The sequence below is a fragment of the Microplitis mediator genome, chromosome 5 (genome assembly GCF_029852145.1).
Source record: "Microplitis mediator isolate UGA2020A chromosome 5, iyMicMedi2.1, whole genome shotgun sequence".
Lineage (NCBI taxonomy): Eukaryota > Metazoa > Arthropoda > Insecta > Hymenoptera > Braconidae > Microplitis > Microplitis mediator.
In genome coordinates this window covers 21755219-21775322 of record NC_079973.1, presented here as the reverse complement: position 1 = coordinate 21775322, position 20104 = coordinate 21755219, and the positions used below count along the sequence as shown (strand labels likewise).

At 31.4% G+C, this 20104-nt stretch overlaps 2 protein-coding genes across 2 annotated transcripts; one reads left to right on the top strand and one right to left on the bottom strand.

Moving 5' to 3' along the window:
• The first annotated feature begins 1665 nt into the window (after nt 1-1665).
• LOC130668353 (uncharacterized) lies at nt 1666-2782 on the top strand. The gene is made up of 3 exons (XM_057470599.1): nt 1666-1782; nt 2084-2207; nt 2288-2782. The coding sequence occupies exons 1-3, from the start codon at nt 1714-1716 to the stop codon at nt 2464-2466; spliced, it is 372 nt and encodes a 123-aa protein (XP_057326582.1). The 5' UTR covers nt 1666-1713; the 3' UTR covers nt 2467-2782.
• Nucleotides 2783-4003: 1221 nt separating this feature from the next.
• Nucleotides 4004-5211, bottom strand: LOC130668225 (uncharacterized). Its single transcript, XM_057470397.1, has 3 exons — nt 5064-5211; nt 4810-4999; nt 4004-4426 (listed from the first exon to the last, which is right to left on the bottom strand). The coding sequence occupies exons 1-3, from the start codon at nt 5139-5141 to the stop codon at nt 4374-4376; spliced, it is 321 nt and encodes a 106-aa protein (XP_057326380.1). The 5' UTR covers nt 5142-5211; the 3' UTR covers nt 4004-4373.
• Nucleotides 5212-20104: the final 14893 nt, after the last annotated feature.

The following is a 20104-nucleotide window of genomic DNA, read 5'->3' as shown; positions in this document are numbered from 1 at the left end:
TTTTCTGAATTTTGGCAAAATGTCCATAAATTTGTTCGAAATAGGACAAAAGTAAAGTGATCTTATGGTTGAAAGTCACAAAAAATAATAATTGGCTTAGGGGGGCCGCTCTGCCCCACCCTCCCCTATGCATATGTATTAGACCGGTTCAAAAAAATCGACTATTTTTTTTTTTTCAAAACACGCAGTGAAATATCTTCCTAGTCATGAAAAAAGAAGCCTGTGGAAACGGGAGCTCTTAATATCAATTTTGAAAGGTCGCTCATCGTAAATTTCTATTTTACGTTTAAATAACATGGGAAAAAAAATTGTTTATTTTTTAATTTTTCTAGCTCGGCATTCGCACCTCATATAAATGAGTCCATAGCATATTCTTGTAGAGAATTTAACGCTCTACAAAAAAGATCTCTTATCATTTTTTGATAAATCCATCCATTCGAAAGTTATCGGAGCTGGAAGTCAAATCTATAATAAATTTCCAGATCTTTTTACTTTTCCAGCAAAACTATCAGACTTATCAAAAAATGTCGTAGGATCTTTTTTATAGACAATTTTATTCCCTACAAATCATTTTAATTGAAGTTCTTCGAAATTCCGCATTGTTTTATAGTTATTTTCGTTTTAATGCCAAGCTCGTAAAAATAATAGTCTTCTACTCTATTCTGAGAACTTAAGATTAAAACGAAAATAACTAGAAAACAATGCGGAATTTCAAAGAACTTTATTGAAAATAATTTGTAGGGAATAAAGTTGTCTATAAAAAAGATCCTATGACATTTTTTGATAAGTTTGATAGTTTTGCTGGAAAAGTAAAAAGATCTGGAAATTTATTATAGATTTGACTTCCAGCTCCGATAACTTTCGAATGGATGGATTTATCAAAAAATGATAAGAGATCTTTTTTGTAGAGCGTTAAATTCTCTACAAGAATATGCTATGGACTCATTTATATGAGATGCGAATGCCGAGCTAGAAAAATAAAAAAATAAAAAATTTTTTTTCCCATGTTATTTAAACATAAAATAGAAATTTACGATGAGCGACCTTTCAAAATTGATATTAAGAGCTCCCGTTTCCACAGACTTCTTTTTTTATGACTAGGAAGATATTTCACTGCGGGTTTTGAAAAAAAAAAAATAGTCGATTTTTTTGAACCGGTCTAATATGTATATGTATGTATTTATATATAATAAATATAAATATATATAATAAAAAAATATTTTTATCGGGGTTGATTTCCAACTCCATTAATTCACTCATATTATATATTTGTCACGACTTCAAGACTATTCCTATAATTGCAACAAGACTGGCTCTGTAGCTGCGACAGGATTATTCCTGTGGCTGCATCAGGAATAGGCCTGTGGCTGCAAAAGGTCTGATCTTGTGAACACTACAGGACTTTTCTGTTGTTGCCACAGGGCCATGTCCTGTTGCAGCAACAGTTCTTTTTTTTCCGTGTGCTGAAATAAATTATCTTGTTTTTTTTTTTAAATTTTTTTCGTTAAATTCCACGACACGATTATTTGGTTGTCAAAATATTTCATTGTTCGAAAGAATGTTATCGTACAAATTTAATTTCATTTTTGACACGCATTCACGTTTCTGATAATGCACCAATAGCATATAAATCGAGTTTAAATTGCTAATTGCAGTAGAGACTCCAGTGTCATTAAAAGTGTTGTACCTGAAGAATTTCAACATAAAACAATCATGAAGCTCTTAGTCTTTACTGTAGTAGTCATTGTACTATTCTCATTTTCACCTTCCGGAAAAGCTAATGTAAGTACTTGTTAATTATTAACATTTAATAATCATTTTTTTTAATTATACATAAAAAAAAAAACTCGAAGAACATGAAGACAAGACAAACTTTTCTAACTTAAAATTGATAGAGAGTTCAATTTTCGAGTCATTTAATTTCCTGTCTAATATCTAAAAATATGCGCCGAAGAGTTTATAATTACTTTTCAATTTTCGATCTAAAAAATTAAATAGGCCCAATTAATGCTAAAACCTCACTAACATTTTTTTTCTCTGTATAAATATCTCAAAAAAAAAAATAATTAATTTTAAATTCAAGGCTTTTAATTGGAAGTGTTGGAATACAATAGTATCGAGTCTTATCACGCCTGATATTCTATGTCATAAGTGTACGAACCATCAAATATGTCTTTCTGAGGAAAAGAATGAATGGAAGTGCGAAGGTATAAGCTATTCTCTTTAATATAAATTTATTTTAATATAATATTTAACATTTATTCTGTGACTTTTTGACTATTCCCAGCTAATAATTATGCGGGATGTTCAGTTCTGCAAACAAGTGGTGGTTCATCTCTATATCCGATATTTGATTGCAACAAGCCAAATATTGAAGCCTTTTATAAGATTGACGGGAAGTATCATTATTACAGTTCGCACTCTGTTCGGAATAACATATGGGATTGCATTTTTTCTTCAGAGTAAAATTTAACTTAAAAAGCTATTCACATAATAACGTCGATAGATTATCATTTTATTAAATGCTTTTAAATATATTAATCCAAAAACTTTGTATGAATTATAAACTACTTCTTAGTAACAAATATTACATGTCTACACTGAAATTTAAAAGAATATATTCTGTATGACCTAAACTGAAAACTAAATAAATTTAGTATGATTTAAAAATTTGTTAGAAACTGATTTAAAATTTTATTTGTAAGCGGAAAGAAGACAAGCTGATTATAAATGAATAAAATAAGGCGAGAGCAATGAAAATAAAATAAAAGTAGTGGGAAGAAAGGATTAATCGACTTTGAGATGACTCTTGGGTGAGGAAATCCAAGTTTATCAGCTCGAGGGTTCGATCATTTCTCTTTTGGTCTTCATACATACGTTTGCTTGGAAACGAGTTAAAAGCTCTCTTCTTCATCTTCTTTATCATCTTATATTCTTGTCCAATTGATGCTCTAAGCCAGCCGTCATTGAATACCGCTCGCCTCTTTCATTTCAAAGATGTCTGCAGACTCTTTCTTGTACAAAACCAACGCGGTTTTGGATAATCAGCTGTGAAGTGGAATGTAACATGTTTTTAATTGTCTAATGAGCAACCGAAGGGTGAATCCACTCAAGGTTCTTTATTTCCATCTTGTTTTTAAATAAAATATCTCGTTAAAGAGAATAAGTACATATTTTATTTCAGATGAATTCAAGAAATTTTATTTCAGATGAACTCAAGAAATTTTCATTTATTTTTGCCAGTGCAGACATATTACATAAATTTTTACGATTTGTATTTAAACTTATTGTCATAATATTAATCTTCACTATAAATAAGTAACATATCTTATATTTCTCACTAATCATTCAAAAATAAGCAGATTCTTCGATAAAACTAATTTTCAAAAGTTTTTTTTAAGCAACGGATGATTTTTTTATCACACTGCAGCAAAAAAAAAACTATACACGAATCAAACTTTTTAAAGTAATGTTAAGAGACCGACAGCAATCGATTGTAAAGAGAAAAAAACAACCCACAATATTTGACAAAAAAATCAAATTAATAATAATTTGTAAGTTGAATAATAGTTTATATGTAATAAAAGTAATGATTAAAAATAAAATGAGCAATTGAGGTGTGCACTTTCGGATTTTGTAACATTTTTTTTAATTTTATAGTAGAGTTTATACTTTTCTTCCAATGAGTTATTTGAGTTATTATAATAACTCAATTATTTGAAATTCTGACAGGTGGCCAACATGGTCTGCCATTACTATGACACCACAGTATTCCAAACAAGAATAATTTCTCCGTGTATTTATTACAGTATTCAAAAATGCAAATGTTTCTTTGAGATTTGTAAATAAAAACTTTATGAATATTATTGAACAAATATAAATATCCATTTAAAATAATTGTTCTTGATATTGCTTTACTTCTAATACATTAGAAAATTTATATTTATAATATATCGTCAACCACAATTAGATCGGGATTTTTTATTTTAAAATATGTTATTATAAAAAGTACACAACTCGTTCACGTTATATTTTATACTTTTATTTGCTTCTTAAAATTCATAAAAACTTGAATTTTTTACAACGGGTTACATGCATACAATAATTTTTTTAGAAAATGCTTAAAAATTACCATAAAGAAAATGTCTACTAGAATTATTCTACTGCTATTTCATTGAAATTGAAGGAGGTTAGTAACTAATGTGCCAGTTTAATTAGATAGAAATCCATATTTGTTATGCCTGTGACGTCACTGTCCTATGCCAACCAAAGTTGTTATCACATGGCATTTTTACAGCGTGTGGTACAAAGAAAGTATCACAAATTGAATCGATCTAATATGATGTTTTTAAATAATTTCGCATTCAAAATGGTCACCATCCTAAATAACAACAAGGATCCCATCCGCAACTAGAGAATGACTTATCTGAAAAAATAAATACCTCATATAATTTTCTTAGTTTTATAAATTAGCAATTGTACACTGAGAAAAAAAAGTACTATTGTCCAAACAAAAATTTCGATTTAAGAAATCAGTTACAAATATTTATTTTGTTATTGATAATTAATTTCCTCGAGAAATTAGCATCAAATTTATTTTGATATTATATGCATTTGTTATTATATTATAGTTAAACAAAAGAATAGCTTTGCTTGAATTTAATAAAAATTATTTTCATCAATTCTACGAAGTATTGAGACAAAATTATATATCCTTGAAAATTATCAAGAATATATGGTCTTGTATCAACTAAATTTTCTTAATAAAAGTATTTTTTTTCTTAGTGTATATTGCAGTCTTTTTTTTACCTTTCACTGAACAAGTACCGGCATGATTTTTTGCAACACATGTCTCATTAGCTTTGCATGTTATTGAACCGCATGGATTTACGCATCTTTCATCTTTTGAACATGACAAAACATCAGTACAATCTTTATTAGAAGCGCAGGGTATTGGAAGCCATGATCGCATCCATCTCCAACAGTCGTCAGTAAAAGCCTTCAATATTTATAAATATTAATTTTTATAAAAATATATGAAACAAAGTATGATTAATAATTACGTAAGCTTTTCCTGAAGATGATGACGAAAATAGTACAGTAGCTACTACTGCAAAGATGAACAAGTTGCTGAGCTTCATGGCGATCTTCTTAATTCGGAACTACTGGATTGTACACTCGAAATAAGTTTAAGATTTAATGGAATTAATCGTTGTCGCTGCCGCTTTATATACGCCCGAGTTATCAAAAACGCGCGTGCCGAAATCAAGAGAATCAACAGCACGCCGTTAAATAATAAAATTCCTCTGATTTATCACTTTATCACCAAATGATATTTATCAACAGCATTCCGAATATTCGTGAACACAAAAATTTTCATTTATTTTGCATTCTCTTAACTTGTTGTGAAAATGATATACATAAATGGTAATTCTTGATTAATACTCTTATCATTATTATATATAATCTTATATTGAATTGATTAAATTCTTAGTGTACTACCAAATACCCTTTTGATAAATGCCAGCTAAATTTATACAAGAGCGTTTTTGGTATAATATAAGGTAGAGGTACCGTTTTTGGGCATTTCAGAGCCAGTTTTGGACACCAGGAATTTGAATAAAATTAATTGTAAAATAACAATAACACAAGTAATTTTTTAAATGTCTTACAGATGCTTTTATCACTCTCTTAAAATGAATCAATAAAAAGTATTGTTAATCAGTGAATATTTACTGATTGGAGTACTTTTCACTGATTCATTTCAAGAGAGCACACTTTCACAATAGAAATTTTTTTCATACTTTTTCAATAATTAAAATAAAGTATCAAATGTCCAAAAATTAAGCAGTGACCACAAATGGCACTTTTACCCTATTTGTTGCATAGTAAACCGGCGAATATAACGATAGCAACTAAGATGACAGAATAAAATATTCCGACTACACGCTGAAAAAAAAATGCTAACTATCACCATCTTGTTATAGGGAATGATTACCATCTGTATGTGATAATCATTATCATGCTTTTATGTTAACTATTTGTTTCTCATATAGTAATAATTACTATTGCCGATAGTAATAGTTACCATCTCGATAGTAATATTTCTTATGTCTGAAAAATTTTTTAATTTTGCCTTCTAAGATAGTAATAATTAACATAAAAGCATGACAATGATTATCACATACAGATGGTAATCATTCCCTATTACAAGATGGTGGTAGTTAGCATTTTTTTTTTCAGCTTGTACAGTGACAGTCTCAAAATTATGAAAAAATAAAAGACTCCAAAAATTCTTTTATTTTCATGTAGACGTGCGCGAAAATTTATAAGAGAGCATCAATTAACCTTTTCTTTGGTCGTAAGTATCTCTTTTCTTTTTTTTTTCTTCTTCAAGCGAGCAGTATTATGATTTCCAACATTTCAATTCTTATCTGCACCGCATGTGTTTGAAAAACGATGGATTGCAGTAATAGCAATAACTTTTTTCCGTGGATAGTTAATATATAACGGGTTTAATACGATTATAAAAAAGATGATTAAACACCAAAGTATTATTTAGTTTTTTGGCTTCACTACACTTTTAATCTCAAACAGAGCAGACGACATGGCTCTCTTATAAGCCGCACATCCCGCGAAACGGAAGGATTTGCAGAAGCCCACTGTGAACAAGATAAGAGGACTTCTCTGGTGCTACTCACGAAGTAAGTAAGGACAAAAAATGGTAAGTGGGACAGGTAACCGTGCGATAAAGCGTACGACACCTGAAAATTATGCACGAGCACGCACCAACTTTACTCAAGGGGGCTCTTATTCGCGAAAAAAAAAAAAAAAATAAAGAAATAGCCATAGCCGCGAAATAATGCCACGACCATGCACACAAGCCTTACTATTGTCCTCTCGCGAGAATTGAATTCGCTCTTTGTATGAGTAAAGAAGACTACTTCTGCTGAATAAGTGTCTTTATTTAATTTATCGTTCGTTTTATAAAAATTTTTCCTTTATTCCTACTTTGGTTCGCCTGGATATGAAAGGCTGGAAATAGCTTACAAGTAAATAGGTTTTTTTTTTTATAAAAACAGTAAAATTTTCTCTGAATAAATCTATCGAGAAATTCATTATTATTATACTTTTTATATACGACAATGTCTCAATTACATTTTAAGCAAAAAAAATTTTTAAATTACTATAAAACTTACGGAATGAAAGAAGATAAAAATGTATATTGTACAATATAAGTCTAAAAAGCGAGTCCCCAAGTTGATATTAGACATTACGCGAAAAAAATCTTATTTATGACCAACCGGTGGACCCGAGTCTCCTCATTCTAATATATTTAACCACAAGCTTATTATACCTATATAACCAGAAAAATTCATATTCATGGATGTATATCTTTTGTAAATCTCTTTACACCAAAAGTTAAAAGCTACAAGTTTCAAAAACTCGCTCCAAAATTGTCAATAAAAAGAAACCTAATGAAAAATATTAAAAATACCATAAAAGAAGGATGAAAATAAAGTCAACCGTTAAAAACGACCAAAGTTGATCGCTGAATCATTTCCAAAATCCAAAAAGCCGCGTGCCGTTTCCGGCTCGGTTTGTATGTTACGTCTGCTGATGGTTATACAAAATAATCCCACCTATAACTGTTCAGAAAAACTGTACGTTAAAGAACGTTATAAAAAAAAAGAAAAAAATGAAATGAAATAAAAAACGTTGTAGTTTAGAAAAGAAGTGAATGAGCCAGCAGGCCACCCGTGGGCTTATGACTCTGTCTATAGGGCCGCTTAAGCGTCTTGCACTTTTGTGCGAACACGTACCAGCAATTATTATTATTTATTACGTATTTCTCAGCCACAGCCACTGACTTTTCTTATGCTGCCATTGCACACATAACCCAACACTCATTTTTTTTATTTCTATTCATATATTTCCCTGTATCCTTCAGTATCAAGAGCATTTGTCATCTTCTGAGAGAAGAGTAATAAGTTGGCTGTTGTTAATTTTCATACTCTTAGAATTTAAGTCCTTGAAAGAAGCTACGCCAACTGTCGCTCTATAGCGGTTACTAAATTATAAATCGTTCCTACATGTTATAAAACGTTGGATCCCATCATCTAATCCTTTCTAACGAGTCCAGAAAGAAAATAAAGAACAAATCGATCGGTAGAAAGACTTGGGGCAAAATTAGACACCTTCTAGAATGAAGAGTAGATTTTTTTTTATCGAAAATGTTTATTTGAGAAAGAGTGGGACAAACGTTTGATAAAACACAAAATTTTTTTTCTCCAAAATTGTGTTTTATTTTTCTTCAGTGTCTAATTTTGCCCTGGGTTCCTCTATAATGATAAGTATTGTTTCTGAATAGGATGTTTTAGAGATTCATCATACCTGCGCGTACGGTGTCACCCTGAATCTTTTTTTTTTTAACCACACATGTCCAGTAAATTTAATGGGCCCGCTGTATCTATCAAAATTGGCACCAATTATCAATCAGGGATTACCGAGATTATTTTCGAATTTATCGTACAAATAGTCGTGACTGTATATATAGATACAGTTAATTGGTTGAATGTGGTCCAAGGCGGACAACCTTGGTACACTACAATGAATAGAATCGGAAATCATGACATCTGACCCCAGTTGTCCATCAGCAACCATGAACTCGGTTCGTCACCTCGCCGCCACCTCTAACTACTTTTTTCTCATTATTATATATTTAGTTGTGTGAGTATGTACAATAATAATATACACACACGTGTGTCTCGTGACGAGCGTCATTGTTTTACGATGCATTTATTCCTCGCTCGCCTGGACACCTTTTCCCGTCGAGCTTATACACGCTTCCGTCCTCGGGGTCAACTCGGGACAGGATATCGCTCGTACGAATAATGTTTCCCATTTATTGTTTCCATGCTAATTTTTTTTATATCGAGCCTTAGATTAATTTTTTTGTTTCAAATACTCAAATATTTTATACTTTATTGGCTAATGATTTTTTCTCGTATTCAAAATTTTACTTTTTTAACGGATATATATTTATTAGAGGAATAAAATATATATTATACATACTCTTCATTGATACCTTTTGTAAAGTACTAGTGAACGTAACAAGAACAGGCGTTTTCTCGGCAAATTCAACTTATTTCCGGTAAATTCGATTAAACTTTCCCTATACTGCACTGAAAGAAATTTTCTTTAAAAATTACCGTTGTATTCACGGTAATCGGGGGACGAATGGCACAACATAATCATTTGTCGGTAAGTGAGATAATTTTTAACTTTTTTTCAACGAATTTTACCGTAGTCTGTTGTAAATTTTATTCGGTTTTCGGTAAATTTTATGAAGTCTACCACAAAATAAATAAATTTTTTCGTATTTTTTATTTCAAAAATGGCAATAAATAAAAGCGCCGGATTATGTCCCACGATTACTGTGAATTTAACGGTCATTTTTGAAGAAAATTTCTTTCTGTGTGGTTTTTCGTGTTAGAAAAGGTTCTTAATAACTTTGACCGGTCACAGTTTCGATCCCATCACTGGGTAAATGAACTTCCGGATTTGATTTTCAAATTAAATTAAAACTATGAATTTTTACAGTTTGATAATTTGCCATTTTTGTAAATACCAGGATTACTTTCTTTCTAGTAAATACAAAAAACCAGTCACCTATAAAATAAAATTTTTTTGGTATAGGTCATCAATAATTTATGTTTAAGTTCACTGTTATATCTAAATAAATATAAAAAAAAATAGCATCAGTTTCAAAGAGACTGAGATACTCGCGATTTACTATTCACATATAGCTACATCGAAAAGTTATCCCCGTGAGGTCTTTTTCGCTCGAGATTTCCTGTACTACATGTACAAGTAGACTCCTCTCCTCTGCTCTCATTGGTCTTAACTTTTCGTCCATCTTATCCAGGTTCTCTTGCACGGCTTCACCTCTTCCCCAAGGCAACAGCTTAATAAACCTAGGGACTTTCTTCCACGCTGCATTAACTCGAAACGTGACCCACCGACCAGTTGTTCATTCTCTCCTGCATTTTATTTGCGATTCCTCTGCCGCTTACACCCTCTCTTTCGTATCCTCCAAAAGTACCATAGATTTTTCTTACGTGCATACTCGATTTATCATATTATAAAAATATGAAATTAAATTGAGTTTAATCAGGAGGTAAATTATTGCCATACTTTAAATTTCTTTACAATTGAGTCATAACTATGCTGAAGAACAAGGCGTCTAACCCTTTTTATTCTTAATATACATTTAGAACCATAAAAAGGGGTGATAAAAAGCTCAAAGCAAATTCCATCAAGTCACACCTCGTTAATTCGTTAGTGGTTAAATTAAAATATATATAAATTAGTATTATATATTATCAGTAACTTTTCAAAGCCAAGTAAAATTTGAACATTATTTTGCAAAATTCTTATTTCCTCAATAAAGCAGTTTTTTTTCTATAATTCATTGCTATCTTTTTTAATACGGAATAAAAAAAAAAAAAATCATAAGTATACTGTAAGAGAAATTAAAAAAATGTCTCTTTCAATGAACATAAAACCGCATTCTTCATAGAAAAAACTAAAGTAGTAAAATGTGTTAGATGTAGAGAGAGGGAATGTAAAAAATAAAAAAAAAATTTCGATGGAAAAGAAGACGAGAGAGAGTATTGATCTCACCCTACGGAGTAGCGACTCCCTAGCTGGCCTAACTCACCCCTTGTCCCTGTAGAAGTCTCTCCCGCCCCCGCTCGTAGCTTCTTGTGTGTACTGCATACCAATTTGCTTGATTTTTTTCCCTCTTGCCTCCCTTATAGCTTTCTTTCTTTATTTAATACACACAAATACAGAAAAACTGTAAACATCTACACATCTATGAGGTATTTCCTGCCTATCCTTATACATCAGGCCACACAGGTCCTGCCAGGCTCAAGACATGATCAATAAAACTGATACATCGATACATATCGTCTTCGTCTAGCCGCGATCCTCGACGCTACTAGTCACTTAGACGTCGCGACGTTACCACCAGCATACTAGGACAAGTGACTCGAACAACAGAAGCAAAAAATTCTTTGTGTAACTTGCCGACAATCATGTTTAGTATAGATTTTCTTCTTCATGAAAACTTGTTTAACGCACGAGAGAAATTCATTCGCGGAATTAATTTTTTTAATTTTTATATATTATTTTTTGTCGCTGCTAAAAAATGAATTACAAGTGACTTTATGTTTTCTCCATTAAATATTTATTGATACCATGTACTAATAAATAATTTTTTTTTTTTTTTTTCAATAGCATAAATATTTATATGTAAGAACATACAAAAATTTTCTCTATTGCATATTTATAAATATAAAGTAAAAACATAAATGCCGATATCAATGACCGAGTGCATATTTGTCAGCAAAGTTATTGTCAGTTCTCGTGTGATTTAATTAAAGTCGGCAAAAGCTATCAACTCAGTGTAAAAAAATACGACTTTAATCAGCAAGTGTTGATACTTACGACAAGTGAGAAAATTTTTAAACAGCTGATAATACGGCCAGCTGTGTACGTACAAATATATAAAAGTAAAATATATAAGCGAGTATATAAAACAAACAAAGCTGTGTATAAAGAAAAAATTAGTCTGTACCGAGCAGATCAGAGGGACGTGTATGTATAGTGGTGAGGAAGTATACAAAAAACATGAGCAATACAGCTAACAAGACGACAGCATCAGAGTAAATGTGTCAGGTAAGAGTGTAAGTTGAGAGAGATAGAAGATAGACAAGATAAAATTCAGAACAAGAAGACGAGGAGGATGCTGTGCTGGTTGGGTTTAAACCGAGATAAACCTGGCCTCGCCTGGAATCTTCTATTAGCAATTACACTTGTAATTGTTTCCTGCAATATGCATGGAAATAGTGGAATTATTTAAAAACCACCCGGGAAAAAGCCTCGGTGAGCTAGAGGTGACTCTTTCGAAAGGACTCTCTCCCTTACACACTTTTTTTATCTCACTCTTTTCCTTATTTCCCTTCCCGTCGAACTCGCGTTTTTCTAACCCACTAATACAATTCTTTTTCGACCCGTTCGTTCTTAGCGTATTCTATCTCCCTTTCTTATTCACCGCGCGGGGTTTTAACGACGGAAATCTGCGAGAGAAAAGATTGTTAAAATCAAAACCAATCGAGCCAATGATGCATTTAATCGTCCGGATATTATTGAGTTTGTTTTTATTGTGCCATGGCAAATTATTAACATTTATCCGTTTTAATTTGGCTCTTAAAGCTCTCTTGATATTTTTTATCCTCGTTTATTGCCGTTAATTCATTTACACTGCAAAAAATCCGGACCGAATCCGTATTCACTCGGTCACTCAGAGTTCTGGAGTTTCCGCATGCAGAGTGAATTGGGAGTTTTTTTTCAGCGGAGTGATCTCGGAGTGACGCAGATTTTATTTCACCCTGGTCCGGAGTTATAATACTTAAATAAATTTATATTAAACTGTTAAAAAATGTGTGTGTGTGCGAGTGCGCAATTGCGTGTGCGTGTGTGTGTCTAAATATGTGTGTGTGTGCGTATCAGCTGATCAATAATGTATAATACGCGAGTTTTTACTTCAATTTTATTGAGTGGAGTTATTTTTTAGTAATACTGTCAAAACTCCTCTCCGAAGTGAATTTCACTCCGGAGGAATTAAATTCATAAAAAATGACTCTGAGGGGAGTGAATAATTAAAAATTCATTCACTTCGCGAGTTTTTTACACTGTATGTACAATTAACTGTCCAATTTTTTTTTGTCCTCAATAGCTCGTAAGTAATAATTAAGAAAAAAAATTTATTTAAAATTCGTGGCATTAAGGACTTTTACAGAAGCTTTATTGCTAAATTTTATTATCAATTATTATTATTCAACAGCCATACAGAAAAGATTATTTAATTTAACTGTCATCGCTGTAAATGAATAATAAATAAATAAAGGAATAAATGGACACAAGTTACCTCACAACAATAAAAAAAAACCAACAGTAAAAACAGAGATTTTTAAAAACAAACTAAAAAAGTAATTATGAATTCAAAAGAGTTAACGAATGTTGCGTAGTTCAGTAGCTATTGCATTATCATAACCGCATTCTTGGACCGCGGATCGACCGCAAACACCCTCAACCCCCTCTTACTGAATACCAATTCAAAGCCTATAAGATTTCTTACGTCACATCCTTTTTATAATAACAATCTTCTTTACTTCCTTACTTTCATCCTTCCCTACGTTTTTTACAACCGTTTCATTCAAATATATAGATATATTTGTACCCATACTTTACAAACGGAAAAACGAAAAGCTTTCGATACGTTTCGACTTATGTAAACTTTACAAGAACATTTTCTTTCGAGACGAAAAAAAAAGTTTTCTCTTCGTTTATCTTAGAAGATTCTGGATACCGGGCTTTTACTCTAGAATATGTGCGGTGCGCGAATATTATTCATGTATGCAAAATTATTTCCGACAGCCTTTGAATATAATGCTACGTCGCAAGTACTCTGAGGGTCTGTGACATAAAGATCGTATTCTCAAAACGATTCAATTGTTACCGATGACGCTGATATTTATAAAACCACTTAAACACACATATATGTAGTATATTTTATAAATATAAATCGATGTCTCGTTCGGTAAATACATAACCGTCATATATATATTTGATAAATAAATGGGAAAAAAGAAATAGAGTCATCAACATTTTCTAATAAGTGAATTGAAAGAGTGAGCAGCGACGAGAAACCGCGAGTCCACGGTGCTCGTTAACGGGAATAGACGCCAATCGGTATGTGGGGTACAATGCGAGCAATACTTGAGGGACGTGAGGTGTATATGTGCTTATATACCCGTACTAACTTGGTGTACAACATGTCACCATTCCAACCGAGTGAAATCAACGTTTTTCTAAGTTGAGTCGCATAAAAAACTCTTGAGACTATACTCGAACACCACCAGTTTTATAACTACATCAGCACTTTTTTTTTGTTAATAAATTTATACTTTGGATTTAATTTTTTTTGCTTTCCTGATCATAACTCACTAGATTCTAGGGACTGAAAGTTTTGCTTTAGTGTTCGTGGTCCTCTGGTTTGCGATCTCGCTAAATTTCTATACCGATCTGGAGGATCGAATTGTTTGCGGTTACAGTCTTGCAGTGACTGTTTAATGTAATACACAGTATCGAAAACAAAAACGAACAAATATATAGAATGAGAATTGGAGGAGACCCCAGTTAGACGATGAAAATACTGTACAATCGAACATCGAACCGTGCACGGTTTTAGGTCAAATCGTGCTGCGAAAGCCAATTACCCACCTCCACTTTGTATTTCACTCGGTATATACAGTACACTTACTCTTGATACTCGGAACAAAATACCTAAAACATTTGTCTATCGATTATTTCATTAAATCGATCATCTAATAGCTCAGATAGCCGCTAGTTTTTTGCTGCGCTTTTAATTGATGCAGATTACAAAGAATTTTTTTTTTCAGGTATCTGTAGATTTTTTAATTTTATGGAAAAATAGTTGACGTAAATATCTCACGATCGCGAATTATTGTCTAGTCGTAAATCATTGTATAAGTCAAATAACATAACTAAAAAAAGTTTATTTGCACACGATAAATTATTATATATCTTTACCGCCATCAAATGAATCGTTAATGAATTTTTTTATTGTAATAATAACAATAATTAATTTATATGTATATATATATACATATCAGTTTTCAGTGGTAGTGCCGATGGGAATGATTCAGACTGAATATTATTGCCGCTTACAACGCGATGCCTCTATTAACGCAGTCAACAAAAAAAAAATCACTGGATTATTATGTCTATAGACTATTGATGGTTATCATTTACCGTATGCAAAAAGTAAACATCAATTAACTTGTGTCAAGTGGGAAAATCATAGAAGCACTTTTTTATCCAAGGTTTCGCCATACGAGTTATTTATAATAATAATAATAATAATAATAATAATAATAATAATAATAATAATAATAATAATAATAATAATAATAATAATAATAATAATAATAATAATAATAATAATAATAATAATAATAATAATAATAATAATAATAATAATAATAATAATAATAATAATAATAATAATAATAATAATAATATTAATAGTAGTACTGTAATAAAACTAATAATGAGAATATTTAAAATTGAGTCAGAATAAAGTAGAGATTAAAAAGTTTAAAAAAAGTTAATCCTACAAAATAAAATTTTTATATATCAGGTTTAACAAAGCACACACATTTATCGACATAAAACGCTTTAAGTTGCGATGGTTGGTTACGCAACAAAGTGACCGGTGTTGTGTGTGTTATGAGCAAAGCGAAGGACGTATATGACAGGATCGGCTTCGGAAATTCTCTGGCCTTTGCTACATGTATTTATACATGTGTGATATTCTGGTCTGATGTTTTATATTTATCCATCTCCGTCTTATATTAGTTGTGTCTTAGTCTCATACCTGTATACATCATCGGTGTGTTTAATACGGCTCAAAGTCTTTCAATCCAATCGGATCACTCGCGTGGAATGCGCGCTCGACAGTGTGTCGCTCAACCGATCGAGAGTTTCGAGATCGATCAGCCTAATGGGCTCTGCTCTACCCGACAGAGACGAGAGTAAAAGATTTTTGTCGTGTGTCAAACCATGACGATAATGCCACTAGCTATAATGGAGACCACCATCATGTTAAAGTCATCTCTCGTTCCTATTTACAGACTTATTGCCAACGAGTTAATTTCTATTACTGTTATTGCTCATGCTTATTAATACATTCAATTTTTAAAAGAAAATATTTACTGTATCGTCTATCATATCACCGACAATCGTTTCTTTGTTTTTGTTTTTTATCTCAAATCTAAATATCAAAACAAATTTAATCATAAACTTCGTACACAGAAAAAAAAGTTATCTTGAGTCAAGAAAATATTTTTGAAGACAAACGTTATCGGGAACCAAGTCAAGATTTTCATGAGCCAAGAGAATTTGTCTTCGTAAAAAAAAATTCGTCTTGGTCGGAGAAGATTTCTACTTTATCTGAGAAAATTTAGGTCTTCAAAAAAAATTTCTTGAATCAAGAATATTTACCTTCAGTCGAGAATTTTTTTTTCTGTGTAATCAATTCTGAAAAATTGATACCATTTTTAAAGTCCATTTAGATTTGAAAAAAAAAAGACAAATTCATAATAAATGATGACGTAAAAAGGAATCAAGACGAGTGTATATATAAATAAAAACAATAAAAAAATAAGCGTGACTTTTACGAAGACCCAAGTTGACATCTAGTGAACGGGATGCAGGTATACGGGCGCGATCGACAAGCTATAGATCCTGGTATAGTGTCGTACGTGATTGGTTATATTTTCATGTTCATCGCCAAATAAAATTGTGTAGCAAGTATAATACCACATCTGCAGAAAACGTTTACTTGTGTCTCTGTCTACATACTCACATATACATAAAAATATCTGCAGCTAACTAGATATCTATAAATTGCAATTAAACGTTATTATTGCAATTAAATTTACACGACTAGTGTAATGGGAAATAATATATGTGTTGAACACGCAAGATCCTTTTATCCTTGCTCTGGATCCTTTTAATCGTGTGTGTAAAAAATTATATAATATTAAGTATTAAAAAATATATGTTGTTTTTTATGAATGTGACAAGAACGAAGACATGATACGTCAGCGACGGTGTTGGTGAAACTATCCGGTAGAAAGTTCAAGGAACAACTCTTTAGCAGGTCACTCATAGTCTTGACTGTTCGACGTCGATCGTGCAATCGATAAAAACAACTTCCCAAGACAGCACACTTGTCACAAATGTCTCTGACAGACTAAGAGCCGTTTTAAAATGTATATTTACTTTAAATAAACCCATTTCGTATTTTTATACTCAAAGTACAAGGTCTTAATAATAATAATCCTATTTATTACAAGTGTGGTGAGTAAAAAATTTTAAAAATAATAAATGATATAAAACTGTGGAGTGATCGAATGCTAAGAGAATTTATCCGAGACCTTCGCCGACTTCCAAGTTGGTCCATCGATAGTCGATCGGTTTCTGTAAGATACTTCTGCGTTGTCGTCAGCACTAACAGCAATACAACAGTCAGTAACAGTGAGAAGCAGTATAGCTCTCGATAACGTACAGCGGACGTAACGATCCGAGACCAAGACCAAGACCAAGACCAAGACCGAGATGATGGGACGAATACCGGTTTCCTCTAACAACGTCTAACGACAACCGCATCAATCAAGGGACATCGGATGCTTCCACTTTACCTTGCCCGTAGATCGGTAGATCGACGGATAAAAAAAAAAATTTTAATAATGATAATTGTTTTAATGCGCAAAAGAGACTCCGGATTTGCAACTGATAGAGATCGTAATTTGAAATCTTTTTTTCATTTGAAAAATATTTTTACACTGTAAAAAATTCGTGGAGTGAATGCGGATTAAATCCGGTGTGAATGAATTTTTAATTATTCACTCTCCTCGGAGTGAAATTCACTCCGGAAAGGAGTTTTCAAAATATTATTGATAAAAAATAACTCTATTAAATAAAATCGAAGTAAAAACTCGCGTATTACATTACTGATCAGCTGATACATACACGCACACGCACACAAACTTGCACACACGCGAACTCGCACACACACACGAAAAAAACAAATTTCGTCCTGATAACAAAAGACGGGATAACGAAAGATTTTGTTATAATGACAAAAATGATTAGCTTACGGTAACAAATCGATTTGTTATAGTAACAAATGAATTTGTGTCGTAATTGAGAAGTCAATTTGTTATGAGAACACATGATGTTTATTATAATAATATCTTCGTATTTTGAAGCCAGCATTTGCTACCGTAAGTAATCTTAGCTTATGATTACAAAAATTTTTGTTAATGCTACAAATTCATTCTGTTATTTTAACAAATCAGTTTTTTTATTGGAACAAAACAGTTTTGTTACAGTTACAAACCATTCCTTGGCCCAACAAAGAATTTGCTAGCATTACAAAAACATTGTAATCCCAACGAATGCTTCGTTATCCGTATATTAAGGCAGAATTTTGTTACCGTAAGTTATCTTATCTTGTGTTCACAAAAATTTTTTTTCCGTGCACACTGTTTAAAAGTTTAATATAAATTCATTTAAATGTTAAAACTCTAGACCGGAGAGAATTGGGAGTGAAATAAAATCCACGTCACTCCGAGCTAATAAAAAAAACTCCCAATTCACTCCGCATCCGGAGTGAATTTTTTCAAAACTCCGGAACTCCGAATGGCGAAGTGAATGCGGAGTGAATTCGGATTGAAATTAAATCCGGATTCACTCCCGATTTTTTACTGTGTATTGCACTTTTTTTTAACTATGTCTAATTTTATCGATAGCCATGACGCTGCCACGAGACTTTAGTGGCGTAAAATGCCTGAGTGAATTTCGTTATTGACCGAGGCTAGTGGTTGCGGTGTGTTAAAAAAAGTGTTAAATCAAATGCTGACACCACATGTTAAAAATTGATGATAAAAAATAGTTTTTTTTTTTCATTACAGAGAATTGGTTTTTTCTAATACTTTGAAAGTATTAAGAAAAAAAAAAAATAAAATTCTAAAGATTTTGGATAAAGGTCAAGATACAATTGATAAATTGATTTAAGATATTACAAAATAATAATTACGTGATTTAAATATCGAGATTCTTTAGTTGATTTATTTATTATTCTCGTTTGCTCAATACCACATTCTGGCACCCAAGTAAAATTGAGTATACATCTGCTGGGAATAACGGACTCTGCATCTAGTCAATTAATTAATTCGGTATAAATCTATATGAACACAATAACGGAGATATCCATTAATTTCTGCTTTTATTTATTTTTTTTTGTCTTTATTTCGGCGAAGTTTGTTATAAATCTTCATATTTTATTTAAACTTACGTTAATGAGCTTCACTTACAAGTCACCAAAAAACCAAAAAAACTATTGAATTTATTTGAACTTTGAATAAAATTTATCCCATCAAATAATTAATAATTTGACAAAATATTTATTTTTAATGATTTATTAATGCCTTGAATCAGTAGAAAATTATTTCATAGTTACAGTTATGATTATAATTATAATATATAATAAAATTACCATATGAATAATAAAAAAATAATAAATAATGCTAAAAATTAGTCCACGTATATTATAATTAATTGTTAGCATTAATCTTATCAATAAATTCAATCAAGTTAATGAGACAAACGACATTAAATTTAAAACACTTGTCAAAAAATATACAGTTGCAAAAGACCCAGTACTTTTATAAATATAATAAATAAATTATAATGATTAATCGTCATGTAAACTCAGTAGCGCAGTAATATTTAATCGGTTTTTATTTATATTATTCGAGTTTATTCGCGGCGCAACAGGTACAACGTGTTTCGAACTTGCGAGTACTCAGTTACTCAAAAAAGTAAATAAGTAAATTTTAAATAATAAAAAAATATATATAATTATAATAATAATAATAATAAATAAAATGACATATAATCTGAGCTGGTGTATTTGTCGAGCTCGCATGACTTCAAGTCCAGAGCTGTATAGCCAACATCTTGAATTAACAGCATGCTTCATATATATATATATATATATATATATATATATATATATATATATATATATATATATATATATAGTCTTACTATACAGTAATCGTTATATTTGCAAGCCTTTACTTTTGCTTCTGCTTTTTACCTTGTGTTGTTTGAGTCAAAGTCCGAGTTGTCGTTGGTATATCGTATCAACTCTTTATGTCAGGGAATATCTTTTAACGAAACTTAAAGGTAAACACAGAATTAAATTAAATGAAACGGTAGGTAGGAAGGTAGGAAAAAATTAAATAAAAGATACAGTATACTGTATATGGATTATATACACTCTCTTTCTCTATACATATGTATAATACGCGAATGAGAACAAACTCTTTACTGGCATCGAGCTGTCGAGTATTCGAACCGACTCGACCATAAACTTTGC

Excerpts from the sequence above, each read along its gene's own strand:
- LOC130668353 (XM_057470599.1), top strand. The coding sequence starts at position 1,714 with ATGAAGCTCTTAGTCTTTACTGTAGTAGTCATTGTACTATTCTCATTT. Across the intron at positions 1,783-2,083 it reads CACCTTCCGGAAAAGCTAAT|GCTTTTAATTGGAAGTGTTG; the intron begins GTAAGTACTTGT and ends TTTAAATTCAAG. Across the intron at positions 2,208-2,287 it reads GAATGAATGGAAGTGCGAAG|CTAATAATTATGCGGGATGT; the intron begins GTATAAGCTATT and ends GACTATTCCCAG.
- LOC130668225 (XM_057470397.1), bottom strand. The coding sequence starts at position 5,141 with ATGAAGCTCAGCAACTTGTTCATCTTTGCAGTAGTAGCTACTGTACTA. Across the intron at positions 5,000-5,063 it reads CATCTTCAGGAAAAGCTTAC|GCTTTTACTGACGACTGTTG; the intron begins GTAATTATTAAT and ends TAAATATTGAAG. Across the intron at positions 4,427-4,809 it reads CGGTACTTGTTCAGTGAAAG|ATAAGTCATTCTCTAGTTGC; the intron begins GTAAAAAAAAGA and ends TTATTTTTTCAG.